The 17,132-nt window shown below is 50.2% G+C and overlaps 1 protein-coding gene across 1 annotated transcript in view; it reads left to right on the top strand.

Moving 5' to 3' along the window:
- Positions 1–15,870, top strand: part of LOC140489167 (extracellular serine/threonine protein kinase FAM20C-like) — a 36,828-nt gene extending 20,958 nt beyond the window's left edge. Inside the window, exons 6-10 of the mRNA XM_072588407.1 lie at positions 868–1,048; positions 1,390–1,499; positions 9,910–9,991; positions 14,195–14,254; positions 15,129–15,870. Of these exons, the coding sequence (XP_072444508.1) occupies positions 868–1,048; positions 1,390–1,499; positions 9,910–9,991; positions 14,195–14,254; positions 15,129–15,369 (674 nt within the window). The 3' untranslated portion in view covers positions 15,370–15,870. The remainder of the gene's footprint in view (positions 1–867; positions 1,049–1,389; positions 1,500–9,909; positions 9,992–14,194; positions 14,255–15,128) is intronic.
- The last annotated feature ends 1,262 nt before the right edge of the window (positions 15,871–17,132 follow it).

The following is a 17,132-nucleotide window of genomic DNA, read 5'->3' as shown; positions in this document are numbered from 1 at the left end:
GGGGGGGGGGGGGGGGGGGGAGATGATGGGTGTAACTGGGGACACAGGGAGTGGAGTAGGGCACAGGGTGGGGGGGGGGTGTAGCTCATGGAGTGGGGATGGGGACACTGGATGAGGGATGGTGACACAGGGAGGGGGTGTATGGGGACATGGGGAGGGGGTGTATGGGGACATGGGGAGGGGGTGTATGGGGACATGGGGAGGGGGTGAATGGGACATGGAGAGGGGGTGAATGGGGACATGGAGAGGGGGTGTATGGGACATGGGGAGGGGGTGTATGGGGACATGGGGAGGGGGTGTATGGGGACATGGGGAGGGGGTGTATGGGGACATGGGGAGGGGGTGTATGGGACATGGGGAGGGGGTGTATGGGGACATGGAGAGGGGGTGTATGGGGACATGGGGAGGGGGTGTATGGGACATGGGGAGGGGGTGTATGGGGACATGGGGAGGGGGTGTATGGGGACATGGGGAGGGGGTGTATGGGACATGGGGAGGGGGTGTATGGGGACATGGAGAGGGGGTGTATGGGGACATGGAGAGGGGGTGTATGGGGACATGGAGAGGGGGTGTATGGGGACATGGGGAGGGGGGTGTATGGGACATGGGGAGGGGATGTATGGGGACATGGGGAGGGGGTGAATGGGACATGGAGAGGGGGTGAATGGGGACATGGGGAGGGGGTGTATGGGGACATGGGGAGGGGGTGTATGGGGACATGGGGAGGGGGTGTATGGGGACATGGGGAGGGGGGTGTATGGGGACACAGTTGGGGGGGGTATGGATGAGGATGGTGAATGTTGATGAGGCTAGGGGGTATAGAGTCCTGTCAGGCCGTGGGCATTAACAGTTTTCTCTATCTCTTAGCGAACAATGTTTGTTTCTATGGCGATTGTTCCTATTACTGTGACATGGAGCACCCTCTGTGTGGAAAACCACATCTGATGGAGGGTTCGATGGCTGCTTACCTCCCTGATGTGAATCTTGCTAAGCGTCTCTCCTGGAGGAATCCCTGGAGACGCTCCTACCACAAGAGCAAGAAGGCCAAGTGAGTGTAGGCCCTGAGCTCCCCAGCACCCATCTGAATCCAGGCCACTCCACCCTCTGGACATCTCAATACTCCTCTCTCACTTCCCCCTCCCCTTCCTTCCCCTTCTCCTGCCCCCAGTCTCTCCCTATTCATCCCCCTTCCTCCTCCCTCCCACCTCCACAACCCCTCTGCCTGTCTGTCACTCTCCACCCTCGCTCTCTTTCCCTCTCCCATCTCTATTCCCCCATTTCTCTCTCTCCCCCTTCTCACCCTCCCCTCCTTCTCCTCATCCTCCTCTCCCGTGCCCCATTCCCCCCCACCTCCCTGTCCCCTCTCTGAGCTCTCTCTCTCTGTTCTAGGTGGGAGACGGACCCCTCTTACTGCGATCATATTCAGAAAACATCGCCCTACAAACATAGCAGCCGGCTGCTGGATGTGATGGACATGACCATCCTGGACTTCCTGATGGGTGAGAATGTCTCCTGCTGGGGGAGGGGTGTCTGTGAGGTGGGGAGGGGTGTCTGCGATGTGGGGAGGGGCGTGTCTGCGATGTGGGGAGGGGCGTGTCTGTGAGGTGGGGAGGGGGGTGTCTGCGATGTGGGGAGAGGATACTGCGATGTGGGGAGGGGGGTGTCTGTGATGTGGGGAGGGGGGTGTTTGCGATGTGGGGAGGGGGGTGTCTGTGATGTGGGGAGAGGATACTGCGATGTGGGAGGGGGGTGTCTGCGATGTGGGGAGGGGTGTCTGCGATGTGGGGAGGGGGGCGCCTGCGATGTGGGAGGGGGGTGTCTGCGATGTGGGGAGGGGGGTGTCTGCGATGTGGGAGAGGGTGTCTGCGGTGTGGGGAGGGGGGTGTCTGCGATGTGGGGATGGGGGTGTCTGCGATGTGAGGAGGGGGGTGTCTGCGATGTGAGGAGGGGGGTGTCTGCGATGTGGGGAGGGGGGTGTCTGCGATGTGGGAGAGGGTGTCTGCGGTGTGGAGGGTTGTCTGCGATATGGGGAGGGGGTGTCTGCGATGTTGGCGGGGGCTGTCTGCAATGTGGGGATGGGGGTGTCTGCGATGTGAGGAGGGGGGTGTCTGCGATGTGAGGAGGGGTCTCTGCGAAGTGGGAAGGGGGTGTCTGCGATGTGAGGAGGGGTGTCTGCGATGTGTGGAGGGGGTGTCTGCGATGTGGGGGGTTGTCTGCGATATGGGGAGGGGGTGTCTGCGATGTGGGGGGGGGTGTCTGCAATTTGGGGGGATGTCTGCGATGTGTGGAGGGGGTGTCTGTGATTTGGGGAGAGGAGTGTCTGCGATGTGGGAGGGGGTGTCTGCGATGTGTGGAAGGGTGTCTGCGATGTGGGAGGGGGGGCGTCTGCGAGGTGAAGAGGGGGGTGTCTGCAATGTGAGGAAGTGTGTCTCCGATGTGGGAGGGGGTGTCTGCAATGTGAGGAAGTGTGTCTCCGATGTGGGAGGGGGTGTCTGCGATGTGGGAGGGGGTGTCTGCGATGTGTGGAAGGGTGTCTGCAATGTGGGAGGGGGTGTCTGCGATGTGGGAGGGGGTGTCTGCGGTGTGTGGAAGGGTGTCTGCGATGTGGGAGGGGGGGCGTCTGCGATGTGGGGAGGGGGTGTCTGCGATGTGGGAGGAGGATGTCTGCGATGTGGGGCAGGGTGTCTGCGATGTGGGGAGGGGGTGTCTGCGAAGGGGGGAGGGGGTGTCTGCGATGTGAGGCGGGGTGTCTGTGATGTGGGAGGAGGGTGTCTGCGATGTGGGGAGGGTGTGTCTGCGATGTGGGGGGTGTCTGCGATGTGTGGAGGGGGTGTCTGTGATGTGGGTGGGGGTGTGTCTGTGATATGGGGGGGTGTCTGCGATGTGGGGAGGGGGTGTCTGCGATGTGGGCAGGGGGGTGTCTGCGATGTGGGAGGGGGGTGTCTGCGATGTGGGGAAGTGGTGTCTTGAATGTGGGGAGTGGGTGCCTGCGAGGTCAGGAGGGGGGTGTCTGTGATGGTGGGTGGGGGTGTGTCTGTGATATGGGGTGTGGGTGTCTGTGATGTGGGTGCGGGGATGTCTGCGATGTGGGGAGTGGGTATCTGTGATGTGGGAGGGGGGTGTCTGCGATGTGGGTGGAGGGGTGTCTGCGATATGGGTTTGGGTGTCTGCGATGTGGGGTGGGGGGGTGTCTGTGGGACAGTGGTATCTGATCATGCAGCATAGGAGCAGAAATTAGGCCATTCAGCCCATTGAGTCTGCTCCACCATTCAATCAAGGCTGATAAGTTTCTCAACCCCATTCTCCCACTTCCTCCCTGTAACCCTCAAACCCCTTGACAATCAAGATCCTGTCTCCATCTTAAATATACTCAATGACCCAATGCCCACAGCGTTCTGTGGCAGTGAATTCCATAGACTGAAGACCACTGTCTGACTGAAGAAGTTTCCCCTTAACTGTGTTCTAAAAGGTCTCCCTTTACTCTGATCTGGAAAGTCTGGCTCTGAAAAATCTTGACACTGACTCCCAATCAAAGCTGGGGACTAAATGTTTGGGGTCATGTGACCTTTCGAAAGGACAGGCAAGAAGGAATGGATGGTGGGGTGGCTTTGTTAGTCTGAGAAGTGAGTAAGTAGGATAGCAAAAGGGAGAGCTGTCTATGGGTTCCCTGGTTTTCAATATGCAGTGGGAGAGAGAATAAACCAGAAGATATTGAGGGTGTGAATACAACAATCGTAGGCGGCTTTAATCTTCTTCTAGACTGGGAACATCAGCTAGTTAAGAGGAAGAATTCCTGGAGTAAATTCAGGACAGTTTCTTAGAACAACATGTGGGTTCACTGCTTTTGGATCTAGTGATGTGTAATGAGGCAGGTTTAATAAACTGTAGGAAAAAACACAGGGGAAGGTTGCCTGCCCTTGGCTGACAAGGGAACATAGGGATAGTATTAGATCCAAGCAATTGGTCAAAAAAGCTGCAGTGCCAAGGATTGGGAACAGTTTAGATTTTAGCACAAAGGACAGAGGGATTGATTAAGAGGGGAAAATAGAGTACCAGTGTAAAACTGCAGGGAACGTACATCTGTGTAAAAGCTTTTATAGGTATCTGAAGGGAGAAAGATCCCCGAAGACAAATGTACTCCCTTATAGTCAGAAACAGGGGGAGTTGTAATAGGAACAAAGAGATTGCAGACACTTAAATACACGGTTAGAGCATTGAGTTTAGGAGTTGGGAGGCTATGTTGCAGATGTACAGGACGTTGGTTAGGCCACTGTTGGAATATTGCGTGCAATTCTGGTCTCACTCCTATAGATTTACAAGGACGTTGCTAAGGTTGGAGGGTTTGAGCAATAGGAAGAGGCTGTATCACTAGGGCTGTTTTCCCTGAAGTGTCGGAGACTGTGGGGTGACTTAAGAGAAGTTTATAAAATCATGAGGGGCGTGGATAGGGTGACTAGGCAAGGACTTTTCCCTGGGGTGGGTGGGTCCAGAATGAGACGGCATAGGTTTAGGGTGAGAGGGGAAAGATATAAAAGGGACCCAAGGGGTAACGTTTTCACACAGAGGGTGGTACGTGTGTGGAATGTGCTGCCAGAGGAAGTGGTGGAGTCTAGTACAATCATAGTAATTAAAAAACATCTGGATTGAGTACATGAATAGGAAGGGTTTGGAAGGATATAGGCCAAATGCTGGCAAATGGGACTAGATTAGGTTAGGAAATCTGGTCGGCATGGACGAGTTGGACTGAAGGGTCTGTTTCCACGCTGTACACCTTGCTGACTCTATGATTGTATGTTTTGGATCTGTCTTCACAAAGGAGGGCAGAAATAGCATTCCAAAAATGTTGGGAACACAAGAGGAACTGAAGCAAATCAGTATAGATAAAGGCATGGTATTGGGGAAACTGATTGGATGATAAGTCTCCAGGGCCAGATAATCTACATTCAAGGAAATGGCCTGGGAAAATAATGCATGCGTTGGTGGTCGTCTTTCAGGATTCTCTAGATTCTGGACCAGTTACTATGGATTGGAGGGTAGGTAGTGTAACCCCACTATTTAATAAAAGGAGGTAGCGTAGAGAGAAAATAGAGAATTATAGAAAATGCTGGAGTTCATCATTAATAGGTCAGGCAGCATCCAAGGAACAGGAGAATTGACGTTTCGGGCATAAGCCCTTCTCCAGGAAATGTCGATTCTGCTCCTTGGATGCTGCCTGACCTGCTGCGCTTTTCCAGCAACACATTTTCAGCTCTGATCTCCAGCATCTGCAGTCCTCACTTTCTCCTCGTTCATCATTAATAGCAGAGCAGTTGGAAAATAGTGACAGGAACAGGCAGAATCAGCATGGATTTACAAAAGGGAAATGATGCTTGACAAATCGACTGGAATTTTTCGAGGATGTAACCAGTTGATAAGGAGGAACCAATGGATGTGGTACTTAGACTTTCAGAAGACTTTCGATAAGGTCCCGCAGAAGAGTTCGGCATTTAAACTGAAAGGGTACAGGATTGACATGGCTAGAGAACGTTTAGCAGGCAGAAAATAAAGGGCAGGAATAAACTGGTCTTCTTGAGTAGCAGTTGTGTAGATCAGAGTGGCGCTGGAAAAGCACAGCAGGTCAGGCAGCATCCAAGGAGCAGGAAAATCGACGTTTCGGGCAAAAGCCCTTCATCAGGAATAGAGCACCTCTATTCCTGATGAAGGCCTTTTGCCCGAAACGTCGATACTCCCGCTCCTTGGATGCTGCCTGACCTGCTGTGCTTTTCCAGCGCCACTCTGACCTAAACTCTGGTTTCCAGCATCGGCAGTCCTCACTTTTGCCTTCCTGAGTAGCAGCCAGTAACTAGTGGGGTACCGCAGGGATCAGTGCGTGCACCCCAGCTATTCACAATATACATGAGTGGTTTAGATGAGGGAACGAAATATAATATCGTGAATTCTCAGTGCGAATTCTTAGAGGCCAAGGTGAAAGCGAGGACTGCAGATGCTGGAGACCAGAATCAAGATTAGAGTGGTGCTGGAAAAGCACAGCAGGTCAGGCAGCATCTGAGGAGCAGGAAAATCAATGTTTCAGGCAAAAGCCTTTCATCAGGATTTACCATTCCTGACGAAGGGCTTTTACCCAAAATATATGTTTTCCTGCTCCTCAGATGCTGCCAGACCTGCTGTGCTTTTCCAGCACCACTCTAATCTTGATTCTTAGAGGCATGGCGTTCTAACCAGAACTCCATCAATAAACACATCGATTTAGATCCTATCTACCTCCCCTTGGAAAAAAAGAACTGGAAATGGCATCACCCACCTTGTGAAACCAAGACCTATAAACAGAGAGGGGGGACATATCACCAGCACTTCACTGGAGACTCTCACTGATGATGTTACCTAGTACGGTGATGAAACGTCTGAAAACAAACCTTCCAGCTCAGTGAGCAAACTTACATCCAGAACCTCAACCTGAGCTACAAATCTTCTCAAGAATAAATCCCTTTTAAAGGCACACGTTGTCACATATGTTGATCTTCTTAGCCAGAGAATTTGAGTACAGAAGCAAGGACATCTTTTGTGCAGGACCTTATTGAGGCAACATTTGACATATTGTGCACAATTTTGTCTCCTTATCTGAGGGACCCTTATTTACCTACAGAGGGAAGGTTTCCAGACTAATTCTGGGATGGCAGGACTGACATATGAAGAGAGACTGGGTCAGTTATGATTAAATTCACTGGAGTTTAGGCGAATGATGGGAGGGGATCCCCTAGGAACCTCTAAAATTCTAACAGGATTAGTCAGGGTAAATACAGGATAGATGTTTCAATCACTAGTGAGTCCAGAAGCAGAGATCCCAGTCTAAGGAGGCAGCCATTTAGGATTGAGATGAGGAGAAATTTCTTCACTCAGAGAGTGGTGAGCTGTGGAAGTCTTTTCGAACAGAAAGCAGTTGAGGTATTGTCAGGAAGGATATACTTATATAGATATATTTGTAAGGGTGGAAGGAGTCAAAGAGTATGGGAGGAGAAAGCAGGAACAAGGTGCAGGTCATTCTGCCTTAGTGTGCGTTTCATTAACACAAATTCCCTATAACACGATTGATGAATTGGGAACACTGTTTCTAAAGTGCAAACTTTTAAAGTCTGTACTGGTTACAATGCAATTCTGGCTCCATTAGTTGAAATGGTGCTGCTATTACGCAGTTTAATTATAACAAGGGGTTGCACAGGAATGGAACTCCCATGTTAGAGCAGAACTGAGTTAGATGCTCAGCCATAACCATATAGAATGTGGATTAGGCTCAAAGGGTCAAATGGCCTCATCCTGCTCCTAGTCTCTATGTTTCTCTGTAGAAGTGTCCCCCAGGAAATAGTGACCATAAGGTGATAACATTTAGCATTTACAAAGGAATTACATCAGAGTTGGTTCAGGTAGACTGGGAAAGGAGTTTAGCAGCAAAGACAGTTATTGAGAAATGACAAAGATTTAGGAAAATAGTTCATGGCTCATAACAAAGATATATTCCAGTGAATCCCAAACATTGGAGAAAAGTATTAGTAAAGATAATAGAGATGAACACTGATCAGTCTCCTGCATTTGATGGGATGCATCCTAAGATACCAAAGGAAGTAGTTACAGAGACAATGGATGCACTAACAAACCTCCAAAAGTCCTTCAACTCTGGAAAAGTTCCAGAGGATTGGAAAGCCACCATTTTATTTAAAATGTCAAGGAGACAAAATTCAAGTAACTGTAGATCATTTAACCTAATGCTTATCATTGCAAAAATGTTGGAGTCTATTTTAAGGGAAGGAATAGCAGGATATTTAGAAGGCATCTCAAAGGGAAATCATATTGACAGATTTATTACTCTTCTTTGAGGAAGTAACAAGCAGTTTAGAAAAATATTAACCAACAGATATAATATTTTGGGTTTCCAAAAGATATTTGATGAGGTACCACACATTAGTGTACTTAATTAGAGCCCACGGTGTTGGTCCATCAGTGTACAGAGAGGATTAGCTAACTAATATAAAATAGAGAGTTGGGATTGGGGTGGGGGCATTTTTCAGGATGGTAATCTGTAACTAGTGGAGTAACACAGAGGTCAGCGGTGGGGTCACAGTTTTTTAACCATATATATTAGTGACTTGGATGAGAGAAGTGAATACTATAGATTGTACTGAAGAGGGACTTCAGAAAGCATAGCACAGAGGGACTTGGGAGGTTTCAAACATGAATCACAAAGAAGTGAACATCTGAGATCAGTGGGTAAGGAAGCCAGATGAAACGTTAGCCTTTATGTCAAAGGAAGTGGAGTATAAAAACAGGGAGGTCTTGCTAAAACTATGCAAGACACGAGTCAGAGCACAGCTGGAATACTGTGAACAGGTTTAGTTTACTTATTGAAGGAAAGACTCATTGGAACCGCAGTCCAGAGAAGGTTCACTCGGCTGGTCCCAGGTTTGGAGGGATATCCCTTGACGCGAGGGTTAATTAGGTAGGGCATGTGCTCATATGAGTTTAGGAAAATGAGAAAGTGAGCTGATTGAAACATAAAAGATTCTTCTGGCACTTGACATAACAGACTAAGTCAGGCTGATTTCCCCGGTGGGGAAGAATGGGGGTCAGAAGGATCATTTCAGACCAAGGGGGTCGCCCAATCAGACAGAGATGAGGAGAGATTTCTTCCCCTAGAAGGTAGGAAATCTGTGGGATTCTTTACTACAGAGGACTGTCGAGGATGGGTGGTTAAGTATTTTCAGGTCTGAGGGAGTCCGATGTTAATCAGTAAGGGAATCAAGGATTTTGGGGAAAAAGCAGGAAAGTGGAATTCAGGATTATCAGATCAGCCATCATCTCATTCAATTTGCAGAATGGATTTGATGGGCTGAATGGCCTGTTTCTACTCCAACGTCTTATGGTCACCAGCCAGGAAACTGTAAAGTTCCAAGAGCAAGTCATCAAAACCATTCCCAGAGCACTTTTCAAACTTACCAACTCTTCCACCTTCCATCCAGAAGGATAAGGTCAGCAGATACCTGGGAACACCACCCCCCTTGCAAATTCCCCTCTGAGCCACTCATCATCCCCAGTTGGAAATATAGCACCGTTCCTCTCTCTGTTTCTGGGTAAAACTCCTGGAGAATTTGAGCTCTAGGGAGAGGCTGACTAGGCTGGGGCTGTTTTCCCTGGAGCGCCGGAGGCTGAGGGGTGACCTTATAGAGGTTTACATTATGAGGGGCACAGATAGGGTAAATAGGGAAAGTCTTTTCCCTGGAGTGGGGGAGTCCAGAACCAGAGGGCATAGGTTTAGGGTGAGAGGGGAAAGATATAAAAGAGACCTAAGAGGCAATTTTTTCACTCAGAGGGTGGTACATGTATGGAATGAGCTGCCAGAGGATATGGTGGAGGCTGGAACAATTACAACATTTGAGGTATTTGGATGGGTATATGAATAGGAAGGGTTTGGAGGGATGTGGGCCGGGTGCTGGCAGGTGGGACTAGATTGGGTTGGAATATCTGGTCGGCATGGACGGGTTGGACCGAATGGTCTGTTTCCGTGCTGTCCATCTCTATGACTCTATGACTTTATAACTCCCTTCCTGATGAAATGTGGTTGTGACTGAGCACATAGACTGTAGCAGTTTAAGCAGGTAGCTCAATATCACATTCTCCAGGGACATTAAGGATGGCCCAGCCTGTGACACCCATGTCCAGTGAATGAATTGAGGAAAGCCTGACTAAGTCAATCAGAGAGCTGTTCCCAAAAGGCCCATGTGAGGGCTCCAGGTATGTGTGGGTGAGATGTGCCAAGCTGGGAGTGTTCCTGTCGTCGTAAATTCCTGAGTGCAGTCCTCTCTGCCTGACTCCACTCCCAATCTACAATAACTGCTCTCCTGGTCTCTCTCCCTTCTGCAGGAAACATGGACCGACATCACTTTGAAACATTTGAGAAATTTGGGAATGAGAGCTTCATCCTTCACTTGGACAACGGTCGAGCGTGAGTACCAGGAGTGAGTGAATATTTGCCAGGACCCGACAGTGCCACTGTGGGTATCTCTGAGACTGTACCACACAGTACCTCAAGGATATGGCTCAGTCATAAACTCACCCTGGTCACAGTGGCATCTTCCATCCAGTCAGACCAGCCTGATGGTGGTTCACTCTGGGTTTAGTGTTCCTCTTCAGTAAAACTGCGGTGTCCTGTCCAGGCTGCAAGCTGAGTTGACATTTAATGAAACCCTGAATGGCCAAAACTGAGAACTCTTCTTAGCTGTCCTGGTTGAATCCAAAGAATTGTGAACTTTCTACCCCTTTTGTGTTCAAGCTTTCCACAGAGCTATTAGCCCAGAGTTGGCAGTTTGACATGTCCCCTGCACACCTGGGGGTAAAACCTCCCCCTCGAAGCTTTTGTTTGGGCCACGAAGGATCAAGTTTCCATGTGTCTCCAGCAGGAGGCGCTGGGTTGGCTTACCAATAGTCAGGGTTTGTGTTCATAGAATCATAGAATGTCTACAGTGTGGAAACAGACCCTTCAGCCCAAACCAACCCTCCAAAGAGTAACCCACCCAGACCCATTCCCCTATCCTAATACTCTACACTTACTCCTGACTTAATGCACCTAATCTATGCAACCATGAGCAATTTAGCATGACCAATTCACCTAAACAGCACATCTTTGGATTGTGGGAGGAAACCAGAGCACCCAGAGTGGACTTGGGGAACGTGCAAACTCCACACAGACAGTCGCCCGAGGGTGGATTCGAACCCGGGTTCCAGACAATAAGAAGCAGCAGTGCTGACTACTGAGCTACTGTGCCGCCCTAATGGGGGGGAGTTGAATGGGGGAGTGTTCCACTCTCAGCTCTTTCCAGTGCTTTGGGCCAAAGAGAAAAGCGACACAGCACATAAACGTGGCAAGCCCGGGGCCCAGCTGTAAAAGGCAGGACAATGTAGGTGTCAGTAATATAACACATGGCCCTTCCTATACCCCAGTGGGGGAGGCCAGGTTCACGTCCCCCCTGCTCCTGCAGTGGGTAGTACGACCTCTGAACAAGTTGGTTGGAAGAATAAGTGACATTAGATAAACAATGAAACACAGGGCTCAGAAATAACATGGGGTCTTGGTATAGGGGACAGTTTAAAGAGAAATCAGATCTAAGTAATAAACAGTTGTAAAATGACGGGTCCAATAGCAAAGCAAAGATTCAGCAATGAAACGGTGAGCGCAGTAATAAAACGGAGGGTTCAGTAATTTTTCAAAATTCATCCATGGGACGTGGACATTGCTGGCTGGCCCAGCATTTATTGCCCATCCCTAGTTGCCCTTGAGAAGGGGCTAGTGAGCTGCCTGCTTGAACTTGTTGCAGTCCACCTCGGGAGTCAGGGAGGTGAGTTACTTGTTACAGTATTCCTAGCCTCCGACCTACTCTTGTAGCTACTGTATTTATGTGATGAGTTTCGTTGAGTTTCTGGTCAATGGTAACCCTCAGGATGTTGATAGTGGGGGATTCAGTGATGGTAACACTATTGAATGGCAGGGGACAGTAGTTAGGTTGTCTCTGACTGGTGACGGTCATAGCCTGGCATTTGTGTGGCATAAATGTTACTTGCCACTTGTCAGCCCAAGTCTGGATATTGTCCAGATCTTGTTGCATTTAAGCACGGACTGTTTCAGTATCTGAAAAGTAACAGACGGTGCTGAACATTGTGCAATCATTAGAACATAGAACATAGAACATAGAACAATATAGCACAGAACAGGCCCTTCGGCCCACGGTGTTGTGCCGAACTTCTAACCTAGATTAAGCACCCATCCATGTACCCATCCAAATGCCGCTTAAAGGTCGCCAATGATTCTGACTCTACCACTCCCACGGGCAGCGCATTCCATGCCCCCACCACTCTCTGGGTAAAGAACCCACCCCTGACATCTCCCCTATACCTTCCACCCTTCACCTTAAATTTATGTCCCCTTGTAACACTCTGTTGTACCCGGGGAAAAAGTTTCTGACTGTCTACTCTATCTATTCCTCTGATCATCTTATAAACCTCTATCAAGTCACCCCTCATCCTTCTCCGTTCCAACGAGAAAAGGCCGAGAACTCTCAACCTATCCTCATACGACCTATTCTCCATTCCAGGCAACATCCTGGTAAATTTCCTCTGCACCCTCTCCAAAGCTTCCACATCTTTCCTAAAGTGAGGCGACCAGAACTGCACACAGTACTCCAACTGTGGCCTAACCAAAGTCCTGTAAAGCTGCAACATCACTTCACGACTCTTGAATTCAATCCCTCTGCTAATGAACGATAATACTCCATAGGCCTTCTTACAAACTCTATCCATCTGAGTGGCAACTTTCAAAGATCTATGAACATAGACCCCAAGATCCCTCTGTACCTCCACCTGACTAAGAACCCTACCATTAACCCTGTATTCCGCATTCTTATTTGTTCTTCCAAAATGGACAACCTCACACTTGGCAGGGTTGAACTCCATCTGCCACTCCTCAGCCCAGCTCTGCAACATATCTAAGTCCCTTTGCAAACGACAAATGCCCTCCTCACTATCCACAACTCCATTAGCAAACATCCCAACTCCTGACCTTAAGATGGAGGAAAGGTCCTTCATGGAGCAGCTGAAGATGGTTAGGTCTAGGACACTACACTGAGGAACTCCTGCAGAGATGCCCAGGAGATGAGATAACTGACCTCCAACAACAACCATCTTCCTGTCAGCCAGGTTTGACTCCATCCAGTGCAGAGTTTGCCCCCTGATGCCCATTGATTCCATTTTTGCTCAGGCTCCTTGTTTGATCATACAGTCATAGAGTCACAGAAATGTGCAACATGGAAACAGTCCAACCTCTCCATCGAATGCAGCCCTTAATGGCAAGGGCTGTCCCTCTCCCCTCCCCTCTGGTATTCAGCTCTATTGTCCATGTTTGACCCAAGGGTGGAATGAGGTCAGGAGCTGAGTGACCCTGGGGGAACCCAAACTGGGCATCACTGAGCGGGTTATCGCTGAGCAGGTGCTGCTCGATAGCACTTTCCATCATTTTACCGATGATCGAGAGTAGATAGATGGGGCGATTAGCTGGGTTGGATTTGTTCCTGGGCCATTTTCCACATTGTTGTAACTGTACTGGAACAGCTTGGCTAGGGGAGTGACAAGCTCTGGAATACAAGTCTTCAGTACTATTGCTGGGACATTGTCAGGGCCCATTGCCCACCCGAGTGAGAAACTCATCTCAATGCCCAAGTGATAACAGAACCACCAGAGCGAGCTGCTCCCCATGCTGAGGTAGGCCTTGCTTGACTTCTCATCCATTTCAGCCCAAAATCTTGCTGTGGCCTACATCACTCAGGACCCTTTTCGTATTTGGTGTGAATTGCTGCTGAGTTCAAGATGACAAGCTTCTGAAGAAAGTGCTTTCTTTCAGCAGTGTTCCTTTGTTGCTACTCTGTCCTCGTTTGGAATTATCTTTTAATGAACGAGCAGCGTACCCAGAGGGATTTCTGTGGAATAAGCAGAGAAAGTGAAATTTAAATCCCTCCTGGCTACTGCTCAGACCAGTTATGTCTCCCTATTTGGGAAGGTTACACACCTGAAAGATGGACTCTTTCTCTCCCCACAGAGGCTGCCTGACTTACTGAGTATTTCAGGCATTTAGAATAGAATCCCTAGAGTGTGGAAGGAGGCCATTTGGCCCATCAAGTCCACACCGCCCCTCTGAAGGACATCCCAACCTGACCCCCTACCAACCTTTGTAACCCTGCATTTTCCCATGGCTAATGCACCTAACCTACATTTCTTTGGATTGTGGGAGGAAACCCACACAGACACGGGGAGAATGTGCAAACTCCACACAAAACAGTCGCTGAGGCTGGAATCGAACCTGGGTCCCTGGCGCAGCGAAGCAGCAGTACTAACCACTGAGCCACCGTGCCACTCTATTCTGTTTCTATGTCACCAATTACATTAACTGGATTGAGTAGAATGGTAATGACTTCCACTTCAGCCATTTTCCCCAAGGCCCCACATTTTGAGAATTCCTCTAAGTGTTTCCCTCATGGAGTTGGTGCAATAAGTTTCTCAGTTTGTGTTTTTCTGATGGAGGTTTTATAGGTGACTTTGTGTTGGGAGGAGTGTGACTGTGGATCTGCAAGATGACCAATCAGCTTCTTTTCTTGTTCGCAAGGTTTGGACGGCATTCTCGGGATGAGCCCTCGATCCTGGCCCCTCTCAGACAATGCTGCAGGTAAGGCCAACTACAATCCTGCCCTCGCCACAGCTCCCTCTTTCTGAGGTATAACACTGCAGGAAGGAGTTTGTGCTCTGTTCAGCACTCTGCATATCTTACCAAGATGGAGCAAGCTCTTTATGACTCAGTCTGTGCTTCACTCTTGGGTAAAGAGGGATGGGTCATGAATGCTGGCCTTTTTGCTAATGTCCACGTCCCAACCAAGAATTAACAACAAAGGCTATCCTCAGATAAAGACCCTTAACCTGTTGATTCTAGACTCCAATGAAAATTTGTTCTCGATCTGTTAGGTCAGAGTTTATTTCATTTTTTCTTTTCTGTTAGTGAACAGTTACTGCACCATGGCCCCCACAGTCACTGCCCTTTGAGCCCCCCCAGATGTCACTACCCTTTGAACCCCCTGCAGTTACTGCCCTTTCATCCTGCAGTCATTACCCTTTGACCCCCCACAATCACTGCCCTTTGACCCCCCACAATCACTGCCCTTTGACCCCCCCCCACAATCACTACAGTCACTGCTCTTAGAATCCCTCTGCAGTCATTGCACTTTGAAGCCCTCCCAGCAGTTACTGCCCTTTGACCCCTCCAGAGTTATTGCTCTTTCACCTTCCAAAGTCACTGCCCTTTGACCCCCCTGCAGTCACTGCCCTTTGACCTTCCAGTCATTGCTCTTCGACCTCCTGCAGTCTTTGCCCTTTGAGACCCCCCCAGCAGTTACTGCCCTTGACCTCCCCCCCCCACAGTCTGCCCGTCATGTGTGCAGAGATCCTGTGACCTTTGACCCTATGGGACAGCATGTGTGCAGGGCGAGGCTGGTCTCACGGTGATGGGAAAGCTGTCCCTGAGTTTGATCTTTGATGTTGTCTGTCAGGATCCGCAGAGGGACATTTCTCCGGCTGCAGCTCCTAGCCACTGACCACTACAAGCTGAGTGACGTGATGTGGGAGTCTCTGCTGAGCGACAGCCTCACACCGATCCTGAGTGAACCTCACCTGACTGCCCTGAACCGCAGGCTGGACACCATCCTGCAAACCATCAGAGACTGTATCCAGCAGCATGGTGAACACACAGTCCTGCGCAATGACCTGGGAGCACAGCGTGTCAGTCAGTAACAGGGTGAGGGCAGTGCTCATCGGGACAGGGTAAGGCGTTTCTGTCTTCCTCGTGTGAACCAGAGCTCAGATACACAATTAATAATGCCCTGCACCTCACACACTGGGTCATTCAACACACCATCCCCTCCACACCAATCCACCCTGACCCCATATTCCCAATCCCCTATTCAGTAATCCCTGCCTCCGACACGTTCCATTACCACACTTCATTCCTGTCACTCACTGACCCCATTTCCAGTACTCCTTGTCTCCCACATCTCACTTTACACCCCCCCTCGACCTGTCCATTTCGGTCACTCCCTCTCAGATTCTGACCCCCTCCCCCAGACTCGTTTGCAACAACCTGCCACATTATGTGACCATGCTCCATCAGTGTTCCCCATCCGACTGTCCACACCTACACTGAACACTCAGATCAATGGCGGGATGGACACGCAGTACAATCTCTGGATTCTGGGACCAACATCACCTTTGAACTCTAAATAAAAACTGGTTTTTGTCGCTGCCTCAGTTGTTATTTTCTTACAAGCAGCTGGGAGTCTCAGATCACCAAGCACACTGTCCCAACTGTACCTGCCCCTGAAACCAGTATACCTACCAGCCTGTTCTTCAACAAATTCAGTGCCTCTGTCATCTCCTGTCCCTTCACAGGCTGCACTGTCAGAAGGTCAGTGCTGAGGCAGTGGGCAGTGTCAAAGTGACAGTATTGAAGGCATGCTGCACTGTTGGAGGGTCAGTGCTGAGGGAGCGCTGCACTGTCAGGGGGTCAGTGCTGGAGGTGTGCTGCACTGACAGAGGGTCAGTGCTGAGGGAGTGCTGGATTGTCAGAGGGTCAGTGCTGAGGGAGTGCTGAACTGTTAGAGGATCGGTGCTGAAGGAGTGCTGCACTGTCAGAGGGTCAGTGTTGAGGGATGTGCTGCATTGTCAGAGGCTCAGTGCAAAGGGAGTGTCGCACAGTTGGAGGGTCCGTGCTGAGGGAGTGCTGAACTGTCAGAGGGTCAGTGCTGAGGGATTGCTGGACTGTCGGAGCATCAGTACTGAGAGAATGCCGCATTGTTGGAGAGTCAGTACTGATGGAGTGCTGCACTGTCAGAGGGTCAGTGCTGAGGGAGTGCTGCACTGTCGGAGGGTCAGTGCTGAACTGTCGGAGCGTCAGTTCTGATGGAGTGCTGCACTGTCAGAGGGTCAGTGTTGAGGGAGTGCCGCACTGTCGAGGGTCAGTGTTGAGGGAGTGCCGCACTGTCGAGGGTCAGTGTTGAGGGAGTGCTACACTGTCGAAGGGTTAGTGCTGAGGGAGTGCCGCACTGTCGGAGGGTCAGTGCTAAAGGAGTGTCGCACTGTCAGAAGGTCAGTACTGAAGGAGTGCTACACTGTCAGTGGGTCAGTGCTGAGAGAGTGCTGCACTGTGGGAGGGTCAGTGCTGTGGGAGTGCTGCACAGTCAGTGGGTCAGTATTGAGGGAGTGCTGCACTGTCAGAGGGTCAGTGCTGAGGGAGTGCTGCACAATCAGAGGGTCAGTGCTGAGGGAGTGCTGCACTGTTGGAGGGTCAGTGCTGTGGGAGTGCTGCACTGTCAGGGGGTCAGTGCTGTGGGTGTGCTGCACTGTCGGAGGGTCAGTGCTGAGGGAGTGCTGCATGTCAGAGCGTCAGTGCTGAGGGAGTTCTGCACTGTCAGAGGGTCAGTGCTGAGGGAGTTCTGCACTGTCGGAGGGACAGTGCTGAGGGTGTGCTGCACTGTCGGAGGGTCAGTGCTGAGGGAGTG

This window comes from Chiloscyllium punctatum, chromosome 18 (genome assembly GCF_047496795.1).
Source record: "Chiloscyllium punctatum isolate Juve2018m chromosome 18, sChiPun1.3, whole genome shotgun sequence".
NCBI classification, from domain to species: Eukaryota; Metazoa; Chordata; class Chondrichthyes; order Orectolobiformes; family Hemiscylliidae; genus Chiloscyllium; species Chiloscyllium punctatum.
This window is presented reverse-complemented; position numbering and strand designations above follow the sequence as displayed.